General features: G+C 34.1%; 1 protein-coding gene across 1 annotated transcript in view; it reads left to right on the top strand.

The window, feature by feature from the left end:
* Positions 1-23,158, top strand: part of LOC115231484 (2',5'-phosphodiesterase 12-like) — a 41,326-nt gene extending 18,168 nt beyond the window's left edge. The window contains exons 2-7 of the mRNA XM_029801504.2: positions 5,522-5,661; positions 8,924-9,086; positions 11,542-11,674; positions 17,239-17,394; positions 19,942-20,053; positions 22,856-23,158. Of these exons, the coding sequence (XP_029657364.1) occupies positions 5,522-5,661; positions 8,924-9,086; positions 11,542-11,674; positions 17,239-17,394; positions 19,942-20,053; positions 22,856-23,124 (973 nt within the window). The 3' untranslated portion in view covers positions 23,125-23,158. The remainder of the gene's footprint in view (positions 1-5,521; positions 5,662-8,923; positions 9,087-11,541; positions 11,675-17,238; positions 17,395-19,941; positions 20,054-22,855) is intronic.
* Positions 23,159-25,353: the final 2,195 nt, after the last annotated feature.

Genomic DNA, 25,353 nt, shown 5'->3' with positions numbered 1-25,353 from the left:
AAAAAACAAGTGAAATGGGAAAATCATAGAGAATTGTTAGGAAGTCTGTGGGGTTAATTCATGGTTGTTCTGATAGGAGCTACTATAGAGTTTATGGATTCATTCATTGTCAGATAAGTCCACTGGCACTTGCATGAGTATAAAGGAAGTTATGAGGGGAAGGCTGTAGGTGATTACCTAATCTTTAAGATATCTCTAAATGTATTGGCTGAGGTTTACACTGAGTGGCTATCCTCACAGTCTACATGGTAAAGCTCAGGAATATAGGTGTGTTCGACCCTTTAGCATTCAGATTACTGTGTGAAAATAATTCTCATTTATTCATACAAAGCAGAATTAATCATGCATTATCTCATCGCTTTTGAGATTTCACTGATGTGATTGCTTATATTTAGAGTGACAGTGTGAGAGGCTGAATCTGGCCAGTTTGATAACAAATCAGGTGGAGTATTTAGGCCAGTTGTGGCTAGTTTAAATACTAAAGGGTTTATCTGTAACAGATAAGCTGATGTGTGAATATAAGATATAGTTTATTTGAACCAGTAGCAATCATAGATTATCTGCATGAGTAATCCTGATTTCTTGGGATATTGAAAAATTTCCTGGAAGTTCATGTCTTAAAATATTTAATATTGGTTTCAAATTTTAGCACAAGGCCAGTAAGTTCAAGGTATGGGGTTAAGTCAATTACGTTGACCCCTGTGCTCAACTGCTACTTATTTTATTGACTCCAAAAGGATGAAAGCAAAGTTGACCTCAGTGGAGTTTGAACTCAGAATGTGAAGATGGAAGAAATGAAACATTTTGCCTGGTGTGCTACTTAAAATATTTAATATCAAAGAAAGGTTTATACACAGGAACTAACATAGACAACATGGCTAGACAGATAAATCTAACTTCTCTGCTTTATTATATATGTGGTTTTAATATTTCTGTGGTTTACTACTCCTGAAATCACTTATAGGCAGCTTTTTATTAAAAGAGATTGTAATTCTAATCTTATACTGAATTTGAAATGTATACATGCATAATTCTCTTTCCTTACTCTCATCCTCTGATCTAGTCACTGTTTCTTTGAAATACAAATTGATTTATTTTCATGGTGACTATTGTTGTGAATACAATCACAATCTGGGACTACTCTCACTATGTATGTTGTTGGCATGTATTTCTATTATGTAGATATACATTATATATATCTGTGTTGTGTGTGTGTATGTGTGTTTATGTTTATGTTTGTGTGTGTGTGTGTATGTGTATATATATATATATATATATATATATATATATATATATACATGGTCTGATCAATACATATCCAGACTGTTGCCATAGTAATGAAGAACAGAGAGTAAAGATGCTTGGCACAGATTGACTTTGAACTCTGCTGTGCATGCACTCTAAGTTTTAACATGCTAGCTCACTTCTGCTGATTACAGCAATTCTTGAAAGGAAGGTGTGTAGCATGTGATCATCATATTAACCTTAACAGAGGAAGTTGAATAGGGAATCTGCATCAAATTTTGCTAAACCTTGGTGATACCTGCTTAGAGGCCTATGCAAAGTTTTCAAGAAGTCTTCTTTGTTTTTCAACACAATGAAGGACCTGAAATCCAAGTGTCTTTTTGGTCAGCTGAAAGCAGTTTTGGCACAAACTTGGCAGACATGCATCTCATACCCAAATCTTCAGTGATAATGGACTGAACTGAACTGTAACTCAACTGCACTTCCTCTAATAACTCATGGATGGTGATTTGATGATTTTCCCTCAGCTGCATGCACATCTGCGATGTTTTTCTCAGTTCTGTTCATTGTGGGTCTCCCAGAACGTTTGTCAACATCAACATTTTTTTGGTTATCTTGGAGATGTCTGAACCACTCATACACTTGTATGTGGCTCATACACTCCTCTCCATACACTTTCTGCAACTCTGTGTAGGCCTCTGAACAGGTATTGCTATGACAACTTTCTCTGTCATGGTCAATGTGATGATCACATGCTACACACCTTTCTTTGAAGCACTGCTGTAAAGAGCAGAAGTTAGCTAGAGCATTAAAACTTACTGTGCATGCACAGCAGAGTTCAAGGTCAATCTTTTACAGCTGGATGCCCTTCCTAACACCAACCACTCCACAGAGTGGACTCAGTTCTTTTCACATGGTACTAGTACATGCGAGGTTAGTTTTGGCATGATTTTTACAGCTGGGTGCCTTTCCAAACATCAACCGTGTTATGGTGTGGACTAGATGCTTTTTATACATATGTTTGTGTGTGTGAGTGTGAATGTGTGTGTATATATGTATATATATGTGTCTGTGTATACATGTATATATATGTGTGTGTGTGTATGTATATATATATATGTGTATATATATATATATATACATATATATATATATATATATATATATATATATAATATATATATATACATATACATATATACATATACATATTATATATATATATATATATATATATATATATAATACATGCTAGCATGGAAAACGGACGCTAAATGATGATGACATACATACATATATATATATATATATATAAATATCATCAAAATCGTAATCTATCAACATCAATAGAATTTGTAGCTGTGATACCAGTGCCGGTGGCACGTAAGAGAACCATCTGAACGTGGCCGTAGCCAGCGCTGCCCGACTGGCCTCTGTGCCGGTGGCACGTAAAAAGCACGCACTACACTCACGGAGTGGTTGGCATTAGTAAGGGCATCCAGCTGCCAGATCAGACTGGGCCCGGTGCAGCTTTCTGGCTTCCCAGACCCCAGTTGAACCGTCCAACCCATGCCAGCATGGAAAGCGGACGTTAAATGATGATATATATATACATACATACATATATATATATATATATATTGGTTTTTATGGTCAGACAGGCAGCACTGGCATCGGCTACACTTGAATGATATATTTTTACGTGCCACTAGCATGGGTGCCAGTCGGGCGGTACTGGCATCGGCCATATATGTATATAAGGATTCACAATGGATTCACATAAAGGCTAATGGAAAAAGCATACTTTTTATGTGGCAAATGCAAAGAGACATACAAGAAATAGATTATCTTAAATGATCAGTAATAGATAGCTTTTGTTACTTTGATGATGTAATTAACTATGAAGAGGGGTGTTCTGAAAGTATACTAGCCAGATTAAGAGCTGTTTGGAGAAAGTCCAGGAAGACGATACTTTTGTTAGTAACAAAGGTTTTTCTCTCTCAGAGAGGTAGATCATGTGATGCTTGTGTATGAACTGCAATGATAATGGACTTTGAATGCAGAGAACCTGTGAAGACTAGAAAACAATGAAGCAAGCGTGCTCTGCTGGATGTGTAATGAATGATGGAGTACACTTAACTTGAGAGAAAACCTGAATATAAAAGGAATCAAATATACTGTACAGTATACAAGACTGCACTGGTACAAGGTTATGATGCATGTTACAGAGGACATTTGTATTAGGTATAAAGAAGCATTGTGCTCTCCAAGTGAATGGTACCTGTGGAAGAGGGAGATGCCTTGAATGCAGTGAAAGTGGTGAAGACTGATTTGAAGTTATTGCATCTCATAGAAGAGGAGACTACAAAGGACTAGGTTGGTTGGTGATAAGCAATGTAGAAGACACGTCCACCTGTGTAGGTGTGGTGAAATGGATGCTAAAATTTCGTCACTGCCAATTTTAGCATCCATTTCACCACACCTACACAGGTGGATAGTCCTTTGTAGTCTCTTCTATATAGAGTCAAACCCCAGACCAACCAAAACCTTGAAAATGGATTTGGTAGAAGGAAACTGAAAAAAACCTATCATATGTGTGTGTGTGTCTCTCTCTCTCTCTCCTTGTTTTGACATTGTGAAAGTTGTAAACAAGTGTCACCACACAAGTGGCATCATTTGCTTCCAATCCTCTGTGACAATATATCAGGACTTGAGGAAATATCACCTTTGCATCTCTCCATTACCCCTATACCCTATCACTCATCCATCTACCTTGACCTCTTTGTCACTCATCTGTCTGTCATTCATTCTGTTATCAGCTCTCTCTTCTTTTCACTTTGACTGTATTATACCGTCAGTCACTGTAGCTAAAGATGATAGTGAATCTCACTTCTTCTTTATACTATGATTCCAGTGTAACTAGGGATGTTAGTGCACCTATCCGACCCTCTTATCTTTTCAACATTGAACACTTTTCTCTCATCCATATCACCTAACTCTTTCCACTTGTCCCAGTATATATTCACTGTGTACACTTAATAGATATACTCATTTATTTCCTTGATTTCATTGTTTCTCAACTCTATACAGCCTTGTGCTATGTTTTCAGACAGCATGTATTTTGTTTACATGTGGTTCGTATTAAGGGCTACTGCAGAGTGATAGGTGTCCAGCTCTGTCTGCATGGTCTGTTGCTGATATGTGGTTTCAGTAACGAGTATGATGTTATCTACGAACTGTAGGTGAGTTACTAGCTTGCTGTTGATCTTCACACCAATTGTCTAGTCAATGTTTCTAGATGTGGCAAAGAGCGTTGGAAATATGATAGTGAAAATGTGTATGTGTGTGTACATGTACATGTATGTACATACATGTATATATGCATGTGTACATGTATATATATATATATATATATGCATGTGTATGTGCATGTATATATGTGTGTGTGTATATATATGAGGTCGACTTTGCCTTTCATCCTTTCGGGGTCGATAAATAAAGTACCTGTTTCGCACTGGGGTCGATGTAATTGACTTAATCCCTTTGTCTGTCCTTGTTTGTCCCCTCTATGTTTAGCCCCTTGTGGGTAGTAAAGAAATATATATATATATATATATATATTATATATATATATATTATATATATATATATATAGATATAGATATTTACACACCCACACACACATATATATATATATAGATAGATACAGTAAATATATATGTGTGTGTGTATACCACGCTATATCATCATTGTCATCTTAATGTCTACTTTTCCATCCTTGCTTTGGTCAGGAAGATTTTCTGTTGAGGCAAATTTCCTATAGCTAGATGGATTTCCTGTCACCAAACTTCACTTGTTTCCAAGCAAGGTGATATTTCCTCAAGTCCTGATATATTGTCACAGAGGATTGGAAGCAAACGATGCCACTTGTGTGGTGACACTTGTTTACAACTTTCACATTGTCAAAACAAGGAGAGAGAGACAGACACACACACACACACACATGTGATGGGTTTTTTTCAGTTTCCATCTACCAAATCCATTCTCAAGGTTTTGGTTGGTCTGGGGTTAGAGTAGATGATATCTGTCTAAGCTGGTGTGTTGTGGGACTGAATCTGAAACTATGTAAGCAAACTTCTTAATCACAAAATTTCTTTGCAGTTCTTTTATCTTAATGTATGTTTTAAACTCATTGAAGTTAGGAGAGAAAAATGTATATGAATAGAAAAACCAGTAAAATAAATCTCTGTATTGATTTCTTCTTTCTGTTTCTCAGAATACGAGTGGTAACCTATAACATCCTGGCGGACCTTTACTCGGATTCAGACTTCAGTAGGGAACAACTGTATCCCTATTGCCCTGCCTATGCTCTCAATATTCATTACAGAACTCCACTCCTATTAAAGGAAATCACAGGTAAACTGAATATATCTATTGATTCAGGAATTGATGATAAAAATTAATCTTAAGCTTCAGTAAGCTCTCTTCTTTACCTTTGTATTGATGTCCTGCCAAATTTTCTATTATTATTGTTCTGATAAAAAAAAAATTCTCTTTCAACTATTAAATACTACATGGAGATGGAAGTTTATTGATCTTTATAGAATTAATCAGATCTATTTTTTGACATTGTTGCTTTACTGAGTAAATTAGAAATAACATATTTATTCATTTGAATTTTTCTTTAGGACATGACATATAAAAAAAGTGTATAGTCAGATTTATTATGATTGCTGTCTAATAGACATTGGAGAAGTTCATTTATCTTTAAAACTATATGCAAATTTGAATATGACCTTTGAGCTTTTCTGCTGTAGGTTGTAAATGTGTATCTGGTGAAAAGTCAACCAGTGAAAAATTCACCAGCACAAAAGCATACTTAGAAGCATTTGAGATATATTTTTGATGAAATATTTTCATTATCAAATACTTACATCTTTTCAAAAGAAATATATATATATATATATATATATATAGTTATCCGTAATAATGAAGGGTGAAATTAATTAATTTGGAATAATTATCAATTACACCAAGTAGTCTTCGGCATGTAAAAGCCTCATTCGAGGAAAATTTAAGTAATACTAAGCAATAAAGGGTTTAGCAACGAATTGCCTTACCACATACCGAATTTAGAAATAGCAGTCAAAGAGTTATAGCTATTTCTTCTACTAAAAAGGGAGATCTCAGTAAAAACAGCAATTGGAAGGCAGACACAAACAGGTAAGAGAGAATGAATTGACGGCAATCTATCATACAATTTTAAGTTATCTACGGACGTACGTTTCGAAATCAAGTTTTTAGGAAAGCATAAGAATTAAATATTAAATAATTCTATCTTACCAAAAACTTCTTTTCTCTTCAGCGTAGAATACTATAATCATAAATGATTATATATTGAATTTTGAGATACTAGAAGGCACCAACTCAACTCAGTATCAGAACGAGCTAGAATCCGCAACTAGTATCACCAAATTCAATGCGTGAATGAAAAGATTGTGTCACCAGCCCCTTCCCACCCTTCATTATTACGGATAACCATATTTTATCTCAGTAGATGACCACAGCATCTTGTTTTGGCTACACGCGGGTGGGAAGGGGCTGGTGACACAATCTTTTCATTCACGCATTGAATTTGGTGATACTAGTTGCGGATTCTAGCTCGCTCTGATACTGAGTTGAGTTGGTGCCTTCTAGTATCTCAAAATTCAATATATAATCATTTATGATTATAGTATTCTACGCTGAAGAGAAAAGAAGTTTTTGGTAAGATAGAATTATTTAATATTTAATTCTTATGCTTTCCTAAAAACTTGATTTCGAAACGTACGTCCGTAGATAACTAAAATTGTATGATAGATTGCCGTCAATTCATTCTCTCTTACCTGTTTGTGTCTGCCTTCCAATTGCTGTTTTTACTGAGATCTCCCTTTTTAGTAGAAGAATAGCTATAACTCTTTGACTGCTATTTCTAAATTCGGTATGTGGTAAGGCAATTCGTTGCTAAACCCTTTATTGCTTAGTATTACTTAAATTTTCCTCGAATGAGGCTTTTACATGCCGAAGACTACTTGGTATAATTGATAATTATTCCAAATTAATTAATTTCACCCTTCATTATTACGGATAACCATATTTTATCTCAGTAGATGACCACAGCATCTTGTTTTGGCTACACGCGGGTGGGAAGGGGCTGGTGACACAATCTTTTCATTCACGCATTGAATTTGGTGATACTAGTTGCGGATTCTAGCTCGCTCTGATACTGAGTTGAGTTGGTGCCTTCTAGTATCTCAAAATTCAATATATAATCATTTATGATTATAGTATTCTACGCTGAAGAGAAAAGAAGTTTTTGGTAAGATAGAATTATTTAATATTTAATTCTTATGCTTTCCTAAAAACTTGATTTCGAAATGTACGTCCGTAGATAACTTAAAATTGTATGATAGATTGCCGTCAATTCATTCTCTCTTACCTGTTTGTGTCTGCCTTCCAATTGCTGTTTTTACTGAGATCTCCCTTTTTAGTAGAAGAAATAGCTATAACTCTTTGACTGCTATTTCTAAATTCGGTATGTGGTAAGGCAATTCGTTGCTAAACCCTTTATTGCTTAGTATATATATATATATATATATCAATATATATACCGGAGTAAGCACATAAATGTGAAACAAGGTGGAAAAAAGAGTACTCAAATACCAGAGATAGAATAATATGCTTTATTTAAAAGCAGCAGAAATATAACAAAAGCTGTTATTCAGAGTTTCATGTTCCTGTTCGTCAGACAGTTTTGTTATTTCTGTTCCATTTTAACAAAACTGTCTGGCAAACAGGAACATAAAACACTGAGTAACAGCTTTTGTTATATTTCTGCTGCTTTTAAATATAGTATATATATATATATATATATATATATATATATATATATATATATATATTATATATATATATATATATGGTGACAGTTTATTATAATGTTTATAGTATTTAAAGAACAGAAGTATTTGTTTTTTAAATTATATTCAGGTTTCAATCATAATAATATCTGTATATTAATCTTATTGGTTATTTATTAATTCAATCTTCATATTTAATAATTCAGATAATATTTTTGACAATGAAAATTTTAAATTTTAGTCTTCCATACTGAAGGCTGACAGCAGAATTCCATGGGATGTGTCTGCCTGTTGTGCTATATATTTAATATATTATCATTACGATAGAAAAACGTAAAATTATTAAATTCCTCTTAAGCTCTACATTGTACATCAGGTAATAGATACAAATACATGCTGGTTATGTCATCCTAAATATGGTGATTACACTTAACTGGGAAATAATGGGTAGCATTTAGTTATTGTGGGAAATATGCACCCCTAATAATTAGACTTAAAAATTTGGAGAAAAAAGTGCAGATTATTCTTGAAAAAATATGATATCAAAATGAACAAAAATAAATTCAATCTTCTCACTTATATTTTGTTTCTCTTTCTAATGTCTATTAAACGGACTAGCTTTGAAATGTTACCAAAACAGAAAAATATTTTACTTTGAATTAGCTAACATTTTATATATTACAAGATGTTTGCATAGCATTGTCTTAATTTCATGAATGAAGATAATGCTTATTAATTCTCTCAGTTTTATGATAGTTTGCAATATTATTTCCTTCCAGGTTACAATGCTGATCTTATTTGTCTTCAAGAAGTGGACAAAAAAGTATTTGAGCATGATTTGTTACCAGATCTGTCTTTGTCTGGTTTTGAAGGTCTTCTCTGTTTAAAAGCTGGTCAAGTACCTGAGGGTAGTGCAACATTCTTTAACAAATCAAAGTTCAAGTAAGTTTTAATATTTTCTCTTTTAATGAAATATAAGGACTATTTCAGATCTCACACTCAGCACTCACTTTATCAACACTTTTCAAACAACACGAAAATCTACTCCTTTTTCATACCGGCTGACTCTTTGGTGTTTTAACTCATTCTGTATGATAATCCATTTTAGCAAGTACAGTTCAAAGTGTAAATTGTATGATGTAGGTGTCAAAAGTTTTGTATGTATTGCAGTAAAATATTTTCAATAAAGTAAGGAAACCTGACTAGATAAAAACAATCAAAGCATGATTAAATGAAGATGATCTTGAGGAAAAAATTATAAAAGTGTCCTTAATATTAGAAGCATTGATCATAATGTTATCCTTTGTCTCTAGCTTCTAAGAATTCTTGCAAAAATAGAAGGAACACTTTTTTTGGACAATTGGTTAATAATCCCCCTCTCTTCACTTTTTGTGTACATTCTATATAATTGATTAACCTCATCTAATCCTTTATGAAGCTAGAATTCTTTCCTCAACTTTTATCACTACTACAATGATCACTGCTTCTATAAACTTTGTTCTACTCTACACAAGACATTTAAATATATCTATCATGTCTCCCATAGGCTGACAACATTTACTTCATTCATCATCATCATCATTTAACGTCCGTTTTCCATGCTAGCATGGGTTGGATGGTTTGACCAGGGTCTGGGAAGCCAGGAGACTGCACCCGGCAGTGTTTCTACAGCTGGATTCCCTTCCTAACGCCAATCACTCCGTGAGTGTAGTGAGTGCTTTTTATGTGCTACTGGCACAGGGACCAGAGGAAGCTGGCAAACGGCCAAGATCAGTTGGTGCCTCTACGTGTCACCGACACGGACGCCAGTCAGGTGACGCTGGCATCTGCCACATTCAGAGGGTGCTTTTAACGTGTCACCGGCACGGGTATCTTTACAATTTCCATTTGATTTTCATTTTGATGTTGGTGTTAATGTACTTGATTTAATGGGTCTCCTCAAGAACAGTGGCTCACTCTACGATCCAAGTGAAAATAAATATTTGGTTTAAGAAGTAAATCCCTGCTGTGCTAACCTTGGATTTACTTTTTAAACCAAATATTTATTTTCACTTTAATAACTGCATATTTGCTAGATTATTTTTCTTTTCCTACCTTTTCTTTGAATGTCAACCTGTAATAATTGCAACAGTCAAAAAAAACAGTTTGACTAATTAGTCTGTCCTTGTCCATCTAGGTTAACAACTATGTCTTTCTACATATCTATGGAAGCATATTAGAGTATGTTTGTATAAGAAAATAAAAGTTTTCTTCTTTGTAAAAATGTTTTTATATAAATCTCATATGCTTCTATTAAACATTCGTATTTTTTTTTCATAATCCCACTTCAAACTTATTAAACTCTTTATCATACAAGCTATTGAGATCCTTGCATAGTCACTAAATCTACCTGGAATATGAAGCCAAATCTCTTCCAAATCAAGCCATGCTATCATATGAAAAGGATGGACACTTTAGATAATGTAATACAGGAAACAGTGTGTATGAATTAGACAGGATAATACCTGTTGGATCATCTTTTGTAATAGGACTGCTTGATCTGACTTTAGCTGGGGCTATACAACATTTATCCAGCTTATAAAAGTTTTATCTATTTTTATCTCCCATGATACAACAAATGCCCTAATTTTTAGGCAATAACAATTCTCCTGCTTTAAACACTATGACTGAAATAATTTATCCTTATTATTTTAAGAAAATAACATACAATTATGTATCCCAAATAGATAAAGGACAATTTCCTTTGCTGTCTCAAGTAATTTGAGCCATTTACTCTTCTTAACATGCAACTAATATGGATCACAAAACTGTGTTTACTTCTTTATCTGTCTTTTACAAAAAAAAAAAAAGTCTTGACTTTACTAAAACTGCTTTTGCTAAAAAGACTTATACACTTTGGTTAGATTACTTTTGTCCTTAGAACAAATATCAATCCTCTGAACTAAAGTAGTCATGAGATTGCAATATAAGTTCCTGCTAGTCTTTTATAAAAGCTCACCTCACACATGTCTCATAAAATTGATATCACTAATGTCTGTGTGGTTGAATGTGTAAATAGTAAAACAATTGAGTCTTACCTTGGTTACGGTTACCTTTATTCAGGGGCATGAAGGAAAATATTCACTTGCTCTTAATTCCTTCCACTGCCAGTTGGAGATATTAAATTTAAATAATCACCAGAACAATGTAAACAGGCTCTACTGATCTTCTCAATCCTAGACATACTCGCTTGGCTTTTCTGATGTAACTTGTATTTTTTTTTATCTCTTCTTTGCCATCCTGTGTTCTACATTGCTCATCATATTACTGTCTGTTAAATATATTTAATCAATATTTGGAAACACGTTTCATTAAAATTTTATGCCTTAATTTCTCAAAAATCTTTGGTACATTTCAGATTGGTTGATAAACACGATATAGTCCTGTCTGAAATTATTGAGTCTGACAGCAGGTTTAAAGATATACTGAATTTGTTGGAATGTAATGAACAATTAATGCACAAAGTTTTACAGAAGCAAACTATCCAACAGGTATGACATTTTTTTGTACTATTAATTTCACCATGAAAGATCTGAAAATTTCTAATTATTTACACCTGTACTATATTTTGATTGATTTTGGTCCTATACTTTGAATAAGACACTTGATGCTGATCAGAGATCAAAATGATGGAAACATAATGTGGAGGTAGATATTAAAATACATTTCAATTCTAAAGATGAGATTAATAAGTCTCTAAAATTATAATCTTAAGAAAAACTTATCTAATTATTTAGACAGTTAAGATATTTTTACTTTTATTACTTTGATTCTTAAATTTTGTCTTAAGGCAATAAAGTCTGCCAGATGTTCTGACATAACACTGATTAATATGATGAGAAAGTTGCTTGTATAGTTTGTAGTTAAACATTATTGTTCCCAACCAACAAAGACTTTTGGAATTTTTATTTTTGGATATTAATTTAAAGAAATAGGTGAATGAGTTGCTTGTATTTAATGGTTGGTATGTTGGCAGAATTGTTACAGCATCAAACAAAATCCATTGTAATCTTTCTTCAAGTACTCTATGTTCTGAGTTCAAATTTCTTCTAGTTCTCTACATTCTGAGTTCAAATTCCACCAAGGTTGACTTTGACTCGCATCCTTTTGAGGTCACTAAAATAAAACACTAGTCACATACTGGGGTCAATGGTACTGACTAATTCCTCCACTCAAAATGTAAGACCTCGTACGTATTTTAGAAACAATGACTTAGAACATTTTTTCAAAATTAAATTGAATATAAGTTTTAACGTATTAACCACAGGGATTCATTCAGCCTTGTTTCTACTGATGTTTTAATTTCTGTGTCTCCAGGACGGCATTGTCTGAATTATTCCTCTTACCTCATTCATAGTCGTAAGTTATAAATTCAAATCCACTGTATACATTTTATCGTGTTTTTTTAGCAGAATACTTTCCTCTACATTGTCTGTTAGTTTTCTGAAGAAGGTACTGAATGAATCATCTGAAAGACCTTCAGAAGCATTTACACTTATCACTTCCCTTCTGGGATTTAGTATTTTCACATCTGACTTTCTTACGTCTTTCTCACCTAGCAATCATTTTTTTTTTGCATCCTTAGAGTAGTGTCTCATGAATGTAACAACCCATGCTAGCATGGAAAGTGGACATTAAACGATGATGATGATGATGATAATGATGAATGTGCTATTATTAATGTCCAGGCACTCTTGTATCTCTTTACTCTGATTCACATTCATTACCTATTACCTACCACTACACAGCATCATGCTTCAATGTAGTTGCTAGAAATAGCAGACAAATCTCTCAAGTCTTACTCCTACTGTCTTAAAAAGTGGAAGGTGCACACATTGGATAATGTAGTCTTAAATACAATGTGAATGAAAAATGAAGGTGAGATAGTCATAGCTGAAATGTCTCTGGTCATGCACTTGCTTGGTTAGAGCTGATGTGAAGCTAAACAACAAGAACTTCAACTTTTACACATAGTCTATTTTTGTTGCCTTTTGTTGCCAGCAGAAGCAAAAGCTCCTTGAAATTCTTCTACCCCTTCCTTATTATTTGCTCACTACAGAGATTATCTAACAGAAACTATTAACTGTCTAGTGAGAATGTAAGCTATCCAAGGTAATTATTTCATGGTAGTTTCTAATTATTGTACATCAAATATCCTCATTTTCAGCCAGTCTACTTTTTCTATGCTCATTTCTTGCTCTGAGTGGTAATCTCCTACATATCAAATAAGGTCATTTCCCAGATGGCACTGCAATTTTGTGTTATTTATTAATAATTAGAACTGTGGTCAATATGGTTTTGATTCTCAATGCTTTATTCCCTACTAAGTAGCCAGTTTAAAATGTTTTGTTTAGCTCTGTTTCTTCTCTGAAAACTTAGATCTTCAGCATATAAAGGCTTTCAAGGACAACCAGTCCTGCAATCTGATGCTTTTATTTGATTGTATTTAAAAACACAGCCCCAGTGAACACTTACCTATCTGTTCACTAAATTCTTCATTGAACTTGTTGCACTCTTGTACATGGTTTGACCAACTCTTACACAAGTCATTCTTTTACACTTAGTACTCACTAGGCCTCTGGGTGTCAGCCTAGTATAGTTATCTGTTCTTCTTTAATAATTCAGTTGGTTCAGAAGAATTATGGTATATGCTCATGCATAAAACTGGTTGTTATGCTTTTGAACCACGTGGGAAATTGTGCTAACTATAAATAGTTTCCATGATGTTATGTTTTATAAATAGCTTTCATAGTATAATTGTCTTTTCTGAACTAGTAAAGAAATATAAAAAAGACAGGCTTGGAAAGATTGGAAGAAAGTGGGCATCAGAGAGCGATACTAAGAAGCTAGATGTCTGGTATACTTTGCTGGATGGGAAGCAGAAAATAAGGAGTTCACATATGTTTTGTGATGTGAGACCTGAAATGTTTCAGATTGCAAGACACTGTACCATTGAATTATAACTGAGGAGAAGCACATACAAATGGATAACAGCACACTTGCTTTCTTTCTCCTTTCATAAGGCCTAAGTAATTATGCCTCCCATCACATAGTCTGGGAGGTGCTGCTTTGGATTTGGGAGGGGCTGCTTTATTCTCCTGTACTGCTAACCATTACTTACTCTCCCTGACATCATTCTGTTATTGATATCTATCAATCTCTTGCCGTCACCAACTTGACCACTTTCTCTCACCAACTAACTTGTTATTGACAATCGTTACTCTCTTACCACTGACCATTTGTATGGCTGTCCACCTCTCCCTCTCTTCCACCTGCAAAGTTGTAGCTGCTGTTGGTGTCTCTCCCCCATTACTGTCTCTTTTCCATTACTCCTTGCCATTGCTCCTTGTAGTACATTTTTTCCCACACTGTCACTCCAATTAGACTGTTTCCTTGTCATATTATCACTTCTTTCTTCCTTTCACCTTAGTTTATCTTCTGCAATCACCCTTTCTCCAGCTCACTCTGTGATCGTTTCTCCCTCTCATTTCAATCATCACAATCACTTACTTTCTCTCCATCACACTCTCACTTCTGTCTTTCTTTCATTCTACTATTGGTTCCATAATAAAATGCACCCAGTACACTCTATAAAGAGGTTAGTGTTAGGAGGACATCCAACCACAAAAAACATACCAAAAAAAAAAAAAAATACAAGAGAAATGTGTTCCTCTTCCTGGCCCATTGGGAGATGAGAGTGGGAGTAATTTCAAATAAGAACTGCCTTGAATCATGACAACCCATTCAACACATGCCTGCATGGAAAGTAGATGTAAAACAATGATGATGTTATTTTTTCATTTATTCTTTATTGAGAGTTATATCATTTGGCAGTTAGCAAGAACTTTTAAACCTTTTGTCGTCGTCGTCCACCTCCTCCTCCTCCTCCTCCACCTACTACTACTACTACTACTACTACTACTACTACTACTACATGTTTTCAATACTGGCATTGGTAGGACGATTTGACCAGAGCTGGCAAGCTGGAGAGCTGCTCCAGGTTCCAGTCTGATTTGGCTTGGTTTCTATGACAAGATGCCCTTCCTAATGCCAACTACTTTACTGTGTGTGCTGGGTGCTCTTAACATTCTGAGTTTCAAATGTTAAAGGTAGCTGAGAAATATATTTAATCATCTTCAGTACTCTGTTGATTCATATTATCTTTCTTGTACTCCTAAAACACAACTTTCACCATGTATTTTGTTTAACAACATCTGTTTTATCACCGTCCACAAAACACCACTATTTAAAATATTTTTAAATTGGTGAAGATTAATATCACTTTATTTTTGAAATACTATTGTTTTATGTTGAGATAAGTATCGATTGTATTATAACATGTACAGCATACTATTCTTGGCCATTCCAAATTATGATGCTTTCCATTTTAATTATGGTTTACTTTATCCCTATTTTGACCCTCAATGTTCCATCATTCCTTTTCTGCACCTAGTTGTTTTGTTAACTAGTATATGTAGTTAATTTCTTTAGAATCATTAATATTGTAAGTTTATGATATAGGCGTAGGAGTGGCTGTGTGGTAAGTAGCTTGTTTACGAACCACATGGTTCCGGGTTCAGTCCCACTGTGTGGCACCTTGGCAAGTGTCTTCTACTATAGCCTCGGGTCGACCAAAGCCTTGCGAGTGGATTTGGTAGACGGAAACTGAAAGAAGCCCGTCATATATATGTATATATGTGTGTGTGTGTGTGTGTGTATATGTTTGTGTGTCTGTGTTTGTCCCCCCCAACATCACTTGACAACCGATGCTGGTGTGTTTACGTCACCGTAACTTAGCGGTTCGGCAAAAGCGACCAATAGAATAAGTACTAGGCTTACAAAGAATAAGTCCTGGGGTTGATTTGCTCGACTAAAGGTGGTGCTCCAGCATGGCCACATTCAAATGACTGAAACAAGTAAAATAGTAAAATAGTAAATAGTATAGGTGCAGGCATGGCTGTTCAGTTAAGAGGTTCACTTCAGACCCACATAGTTAAGGTTTCAATCCTTCTAGATGTTGTTGAATGGCATTTTATACTATAACTGCAAATTGACCAATACCTTATGGGTGAAATTGATAGATGGAAACTGAAAAATCTTGACCTGTGTGTGTGTGTGTGTGTGTATACGTGTGCATGCACACGCAAGTAAGTTCATATTTCTCTTCATCTTCATGTGTGTTTGCTGATTGTAAACAAAAGTATCAGTATTCATACAGGGTTGTGCTGTGTTTTTACAGTCTACTGCAAAAGCATGTCAGGGATTCTTGGAGATATTGCACGATGTTTGTAAATAAAGAATGCATTCAAATGATGCTGTTTGTTTCCAGTTCCCAATCTAACTTTATCCAAGCTGTTTGTTTTTCAGTGGGTGGGGATTATTACCTTGCTTAGAAACAGTTAGGGGTTGGCATCCAGAAGAGCATCCAGTTGTGGAAAACTCTGCTCTAACATAATTTTGTCTGACCTATACAAGCATGGAAAAATAGACATTAAGATAGGCACAGGAGTGGCTGTGTGGTAAGTAGCTTGTTTACAAACCACATGGTTCCGGGTTCAGTCCCACTGCGTGGCACCTTGGGCAAGTGTCTTCTACTATAGCCTCAGGCCGACCAAAGTCGTGTGAGTGGATTTTGGTAGATGGAAACTGATAGAAGCCTGCCGTATATATGTATACATATATATGCATGTGTGTGTTTGTGTTTGTCCCCCTAGCATTGCTTGACAACTGATGCTGGTGTGTTTATGTCCCCGTTACTTAGCGGTTCGGCAAAAGAGACCGATAGAATAAGTACTGGGCTTACAAAAGAATAAGTCCCGGGGTCGAGTTGCTCGATTAAGGACGGTGCTCCAGCATGGCCGCAGTCAAATGACTGAAACAAATAAAAGAGTAAAAGAGAGTAAAGAGTATAATGATGATGATGATTGTATTGATCTTATGAGACTTTTATTTTTTTAACAATGTTGAATATTATTTTATGAAATTTATTTGATAAAGTTCTTTAATGCCATCCTTTTTAACATATTTCAAATTTCTGTTCATTGTCTTTTGGCAGGTGTCAATTTTGGAATCACTGGATAAGTCTGGTCAGTTGCTGTGTGTGGCCAACACCCATCTTTATTTCTATCCAACTGCTGATAACATACGTTTGATACAGATAGCTGTTTGTATGAAGCATATAGAACATATAATAGAAAAGTACAAGAGCAAGGTAAATTATTGACACTTTTATAAGATTTTTTCTATCTCTCAGATGATGTTTTATTATGTTGCTATTTTCTTGTTTTTTTTTTTATTGTTATTCATTATTAATGAGATTCTGCCTGATTTTTTTTTGTTCCTTATATGGAGTGATCAATTATCATTTCAAGATTTAATTGTTTGCTATCTGGTGGATCTTTCTATATCTGGATGCCCTTCCTGTCACTCCCTTTATCTGTTTCCAAGTAAATATTTCCTCATAACAATGTTTTCACAGATGATCGAAATGAAAGGCATCACTCGCATGATGGTGACACTCATTTACAACTACCACATGATGTGAAGGCAAGGAAACAGTAGCACACAAGCACACATACATACACACATGAGAGCTTCTTTCAGTATCCATCTACTAAATCCACACAAGGCTTTGGTTGGCCTTAGGCTGTAATAGAAGACACTTGCCCAAGGTGCCACTGTGTGGGACTGAATCCAAAACAATGTGGTTGGGAAGCAAACTTCATACCAACAGCCTTAATTGCTGTAGAAATTGAAAGATTAACATTTGTCAAGGAAAGGGGCTAGATCTTGAGCACACTGTTTGAAGGTAATGGAGTGGATTTTGTTAGGACTAGTTTCCTTGTTTGTTTGGCAACTGCGTATTTGTGGTGGTGAGATGAGTGGAGTAGGAGAGTTTGGGAGCAGTTTTGTTGTCTGAGTCCAGTGTGGAGTTTGAAGCCAGATAGGCAGAAAATGTAGTGGCTTTATCTTTAGGACTTCTATACAGAGAGCCATCTTAACTGTGAATTGGCAGCTAAGAGGATTCTACAAAGTTAGTAGTGATTCCTACTGGAGATGGATAAGAAGTTTTGGCTTTAATGTAGGAAGTGAAAGAACTAGCAGGTCATATGATGCATGAAAGTATTGCTTGCATTCTTGATGGTCTTCTGGTATTGTTCTTTGTTTGTACTGCTGTTGCACAGTTTTACATGACCACTGGGGATGTGTGAAGTTGTAGGATTTGGTCTTATGATGGGGTGTAATAAGATATGCATAGGTATTGGTTACCTGCTTAACTGTCTTGTATCATTCAAATACAAAGCACTTTAACTGTCATGAGTATTCCTGCAAGAACTGGCAGCATTCAAAACAGTGTTTCAAAGTGGTATGTTGTTGAAAATGTGAGGTGTGTAGTTGTGGGCAATAGCTGATCTGATTGGGACAGAGAGGATGATAGTTGTGGGAGGGGCTTAGAAATGAGAAAGAAGTTAGAGTGTTTTGAAAGTTGGTGTTAGGTCAGACATATGGAATACTTGCTAATGTGTTTTTATAACAAGCGATTTGACTTCTTTGCTAGTGCTATTAGCATGGAAAGAATTTGAGAGTCAAGAGGAACTGTGTGCCTTAAAGCTGATGACTTCAGAGACAAATAAGGTGAAATAGCTTCAAATGCTGGTACTTGACTTGAGATGATCAGTTATCTGTAGTCAGATGTTTTGAAAATTGCATGATTCTAACAGGATGATAAACATGCATACACACACAAAAAAACAAAAAACAAAAACCCAAAAAAACCCCCATAAAATCGTTGACAAACATTAGAGTAGGAAATTAAATGTGCAAGTGAAGTATATCAAACAATGTTAAAAACTATTTTTCTTCCAGCCAGTCAATTAGTTATCTATCAACACTTGTTATTTACCTCTTTTCATGTGGACTATATTGCTACTTGCTTATTCTTGAACAAGATGTGACATTGGAATGTAGACTGTTTGTTCTTTCATTTATCCAACCATCTCTTTATTTGTCACCTTTTAATATTATAAATTATTCAAAACAAGCTAGTGTGATAAATTTAAGAAATAATGATTTTTTTCTTATGTGGAAGGCAGGCAGATTAGCTCTGCCAACATCAAAGGAGTTAAAATATTAAGTTTCATCTGTTTATAAACTTTTGTTTATTGTACTAGTTAACCATTTACTCTGTGACTAATGAATTATTGCATGGATCTAAGTATTCAAGGAGTGAGACATACAATATCCCGTAAGTCAGACTGTCCCATGGCCCCTGCAGACACAATGGAAAAGGCATTGCCCTAGAGGACAGTGAGAGAGATGTGCTTTCTTATGCATATGACCATTTTCATAGAGAAGAAAGTATATAAATGAATGTCTCACTTATATTAGTATGAAGTTATGAATTTGAGTGTCTACAGTATTGGGTCATTTAAGTCTGAAATGTGATGTACTGATTAGAGCTTGGCCCTTTACCAGTTGTTAAACCAGTTATAATATTGATCCAACAAACTGGTAATAATATTGATCCAACAAACCAGTAATAATATTCATCCAACAAACCAGTAATAATATTCATCCAACAAGCTGGTAGTAATATTGATCCAACAAATTTTATTCAGTATCAGTTCCTTGATGTGAGAACTCTCAAAGTAGTTCTATTTTTATTGCTTGTTTACTTTAACATAAATTAACTTATCCAAGATAATTTAACATAAACAACACAAATAATAGTCTCTTATTATTTCTCTTTTTTTCTTAGGGTCAAAATATATCATTAGTTTTCTGTGGTGATTTCAACAGTGATCCTGAGCGGGGAGTGAATTTATTTATGACAACAGGAAGCATAGCAGCAGATTTTAAAGAATGGAAATGTAATGTATATATTTTCACATATACACACGTATATATGTTAATTAATTCTGATTTAAAATTAAAAGTAAGAAAAGAATTTAAAAAATTTGATGTGGTACTTGAAATATGAGGTAAAGTGATGGTTTGTGAATGAGATAGATTCTTGAAGGGAAAACGTTATAAACGTGGTTGTAGAACTTGCCATAACATAAATGCTGTCGAACCAACAATTTGAAAGCAAGGGAAGTTATTCATACTTAAGTTTCTTATGTGGTCAACAAAAATTGTAGGTTTCCAGGTATTTATTTACTTATTAACAGTATTTCTTAACTAATTTCTATTTTTTTCTGTCTTGAATGTAGAAAATGCTCTTTTTAGTTATTTTTTAAAAATAAATAACTTTGATAATACACTGTGAAAACTATTTAATTTTTGTAATTATTTTATCAATATAATATCTCTATACGATAGATTTCAGTTAAAGTGAAGTCTTGCTTATATATAATCTTGATTTTAAAAAGATCATTCTTTATTAATAATTATCAGATAAAATGTTAGGTATTTAACATAGTAATATATCAGCTTGACAATCATTTTCCCATTCTGTAATAAGCTGGACAAATCTGCAATACAATTGCTTTTCATTTATCATGATCTTATATCATCATCATCATCATTTAGCGTCCGCTTTCCATGCTAGCATGGGTTGGACGGTTCAACTGGGGTCTGGGAAGCCAGAAGGCTGCATGAGGCCCAGTCTGATCTGGCAGTGTTTCTACGGCTGGATGCCCTTCTTAACGCCAACCACTCTGTGAGTGTAGTGGGTTCTTTTTACGTGCCACCCGCACAGGTGCCAGACGGGGCTGGCAAACGGCGATGGTGCTTTTTACGTGCCAAAATCTAATTTTCTAAGATCTGTTCTAACAATTTTATAATTTTATCTTGTGCCAGTCATTTCACCCAGCATAAAATAGTCATATGTATTAAATACTTGTGAAATTATCTTTTCTTTAGCTCACTTGTATTTGAATCTATTTACCTAGCTCACTTCGTGTTTATATATATATATATATGCCAAAAAAAGAAAATGGAGGGGATACAAAAATGACATGCATCAGCCAGTAGACATTCTATTATGTCTATTTATTCTAAAACATAAGGAACTATTATAAGAATGCATACACATGCAAAGATTGTGTGTTACACACATATGTACTAGTAATACATAAAAAAGTAAAGGATTAGTTCCTTACGGCCGTTTCTGCCAAGAGGCCATGATATTCTCCATGCTATCTCCATCTCTTCAGTGTTCTGTAGGGATGGGGAGATAAAGTTTGGATGTTGAGTGTGCCTCTAGGCTTCTTCAGAGGGACTAAATGGTTGGGAGAGCCAATACATACAAGAATCAGTTACCAATAGGTACAGTATATTTTTCTTATTGAAGAGGGCATAAGAAGAATAGGACCAAAACTCAGAGTGTGAGAGGAGTACAACTTAGTAAAATGGATTAGGTATAGGAAAGGGAAATAAGTCATAGACTTCAAGTGTTGCCTTTCAAGATTCATGTTCTTTTGTCCAGTGGTGGATAGGTAGGTATATTTGTTCTAAAGATGAGTTTTTAGGAAGGGTAAATTTAGGCAGTGGTTCATATTTTGTTTGCATATAAATACATGTTATGTTTACAGTGGTAGGTTTGAAAGTATGGTCCGTGTTTTGGAGGTGAAAGTTTATATGTAGGATGCCAGCTGGTACTAAAGAGAGTATGGCACCAGGTGATGACCAAAGTACAGTGTCCGTGTTTGTTATTCTTTCTATCAATAATATAAGCGCAGTAGTGGTTGTGTGCAACCACATGGTTCCGGGTTCATTCCCACTGCGTGGCATCTTGGGCAAGTGTCTTCTGCTATAGCCTCGGGCCAGCCAATGCCTTGTGAGTGGATTTGGTAGACGGAAACTGAAAGAAGCTTGTTGTATATATATATATATATATATATATATATATATATATAATATATATATGTATATATATGTATGTGTGTGTATATGTTTGTGTGTCTGTGTTTGTCCCCCCTAGCATTGCTTGACAACCGATGCTGGTGTGTTTACGTCCCTGTCACTTAGCGGTTCGGCAAAAGAGACCAATAGAATAAGTACTGGGCTTACAAAGAATAAGTCCTGGGGTCGATTTGCTCGACTAAAAGCAGTGCTCCAGCATAGCTGCAGTCAAATGACTGAAACAAGTAAATGAGTAAGTCCCTCTATGTCACATAAATAAAACTTATGAGTAATGAGTATTTTAGTTCTTTATGACAGATATTCATTACATTTAAATCTTTAGTTTTCTCTCAGTTTTTTCTGTAACTGCATCTTTTTACTACCAATTTCTTGCATTAACTCTTTGTTATTCAGACTATTCTGTCAGATGTAATACTTATTTATTTTCATTGTTGTGAATTAATCTTGCATTATCTTGTTACTTTGCGATTTCAATGATGTAATTGTTTATTTTGAGAATGACATTGTACAATAGGTGTGTGAGGCTGGATCTGGCCAACTTTGACTGCATATGACCTATTTAAATGCTAAAAGGTTTAATACTCAATTTTATGGTAATATTTGAGTTGTAAATGGGTCCACAGAATTCCCAATTGTATTTGAGTCCACAGAATTCTCTTATAATCATGTTATAAATGAATCCACAAAAATTTCCAACTACATTTGAGATATAACTGAGTCCATGGATTTCTCAATTATAGTTGAGTCTTTTTTTGCAATGTATCAACGTATTCTGTTGATTAATGTTTTTTCATTTTTTGTTTCAGTAAATGGAAGTACGGATTCTATTTTGGGAATGAATTTGAATCACTTCTTGTCTCTGTCCAGTGGCTGTGGTTACCCGGTTTATACGAATTATGTTGGTGGTTTCAATGCTACTTTGGACTACATCTTTTATGACAACACATGTTTTGACGTGGCAGAAGTGGTTCCATTGCCTGATGATAGTGAAGTCGTACTGCATACAGCATTGCCCAGTGTTGTGTTCCCTTCAGATCACATTGCCCAAATATGTACTCTAAAGTGGAAGCAATAATGTTTTGAAACTTTACAAAAATTTCTGAAAGTAACTGTAAATGTTTTCTATTTATACTTTAAATACATGAAAATTCAGTTGAGTGTTGAAATTATTATTATTATTGTTATTATTATTATTATTATTATTATTATTATTATTGTTATTATTATTATTATTATTATTATTATTATAATTATTATCTATCATTATTATTATGATTATTATCTATCATTATTATTAAGGTGGCAAGCTGACAGAGTTGTTAGCATGCTGGACTAAATGCTTAGTTGTATTTCATCCATTTTTATGTTGTGAGTTCAAATTCCAGTTAGGTCAACTTTGCCTTTCATCCTTTCGGGGGTTGATAAAATAAGTACCAGTTGAGTACTGGGGTTAATGTAATTGACTTTCCCTTCCCCTCAAAATTTTAGGTCTTATGCTTGTAGTAGAAAGGAAAGGATTATTATTATTATTATTATTATTATTATTAAGGCGGCGAGCTGGCAGAATCGTTAGCATGCTGTGTGAAATGCTTAGCAGCATTTCGTTCGTTTTTACATTCTGAGTTCAAATTCTGCTGAGGTTGACTCTGCCTTTCATCCTTTCGGGGTCAATAAATTAAGTACCAGTGAAACACTGTGGTCGATGTAATCGACTGTCCCCCTCCCACAAACTTCAGGCCTTGTGCCTTTAGTAGAAAGAATTATTATTATTATCATTATCATCATTATTATTATTATTATTATTATTATTATTATTTTTTTTTTTTTTGCGAAACTTCCACTCTCCATTTATTGAGCAGGGAACAATTCTGTTTTGTTCAAAAGTTGTTTTACTATGTTTGAATAATTATTTTTAAATCATTATGTATGGAATTTATTTCCTTTCTGATGGCTTATTGGATGAAAGTGCTGATGAAAATGCATCACTTTTCTCCATTGATATAATTTATCTTAAAGAGTTCCTGAAGATGAGGAAAATGTTGTTAATAATTCTGAACTAAATCTGTTTATTAGTGTCACATCGCACACTTGCTTACATTATGATGTGTAAACACCATGAACAGCCTTGTAACTTGGCTGGAATTAGAATTCTACCAAGAAAAGTAAAAGTAACAGGTCTGTTTTTCTATATCTGTGATATATCACAACGAAACTAGAAGACTAATTTTTGGAAGAATCTGTTGAATTATCCAGTTAGGAGTAAGGTTGTATTTCTTTTGACAGTCACTTTTTTTTATTTGTCTATCTACCATTTCAAAGGAGAAATTTTGTTACCAAAAATTGTATTTGATTTAAATTTAAAATGTTTTCCTTTGATGTTTACTTTGATGTGGTTTTTATTTACTTACATTTTTATCTTTGGCATTATATATGTATATATTTTTGAGATTTTTAGTTTTTTTTTTCTTCCACAATGTATGGTATGTACATAACATTTTTTTTATTTCTGAGGTTGTGAGAAACTGCTTTTGACATGTCTTCTGACTGATTTTAGTAATTATCTTAAGATGCAACACACAAAATGATATGTGAGTTTATTAGAATATGACATCACATTGCTGTGCCTCATCTTTTAGATCTATATTTCCTTTTATTGATTTATCAAGTATTGTAAGACATCATCTACTTACATTAAGTTTCCATGATACAAAGAAATCTACAATTGTCAGAAGGATTAGTCTATAAAAACACAAGACACTCTTTAATGAAATTTTGTTTGTTTGAATTGATTTGTGATATTGTTCTTTTTCAAAATCAGTACTTAAAGGGAAAAATGAAAACGAGGTTTGACCATGTCAATTTGGAATGGTCAGTAAATACCTAATATTTCACTTAATCTAATACATATCAAATGTACTTATCCGGATTAGAAACTTTGATAAAATTGTTCCATATTTGTCTCCTTTGTCCATTACTTATGATACTATAATCACAAGTGTTTAAAGTTTTTGGAAATATGCTTTGTATCAATTTTCCGGAATTAATTTTAGCTAAAACTTTTTTTCTACACTTTGCCATTGATTTTTTGAAATGGCTAAATGCTGCTGTTATTTGTCTGATGTTAATGGCTGCCCCAAAAGTATGATTTGATTGATTCTATTCAGGTTTAACTGGTTATGTTAAATTTACTTGCTCTTCCGCTTTTATCAAAGATAACTTTTTGGTCTGAATGCTGTATAATTTTTACCACTTTTATTGAGGAAAGTATTTCTATGTGAATTTAAAATATTTTCTGTTGTTTGTC

The sequence above is a fragment of the Octopus sinensis genome, linkage group LG2, assembly GCF_006345805.1.
Source record: "Octopus sinensis linkage group LG2, ASM634580v1, whole genome shotgun sequence".
In the NCBI taxonomy this organism is placed as follows: Eukaryota; Metazoa; Mollusca; class Cephalopoda; order Octopoda; family Octopodidae; genus Octopus; species Octopus sinensis.
This window is presented reverse-complemented; position numbering and strand designations above follow the sequence as displayed.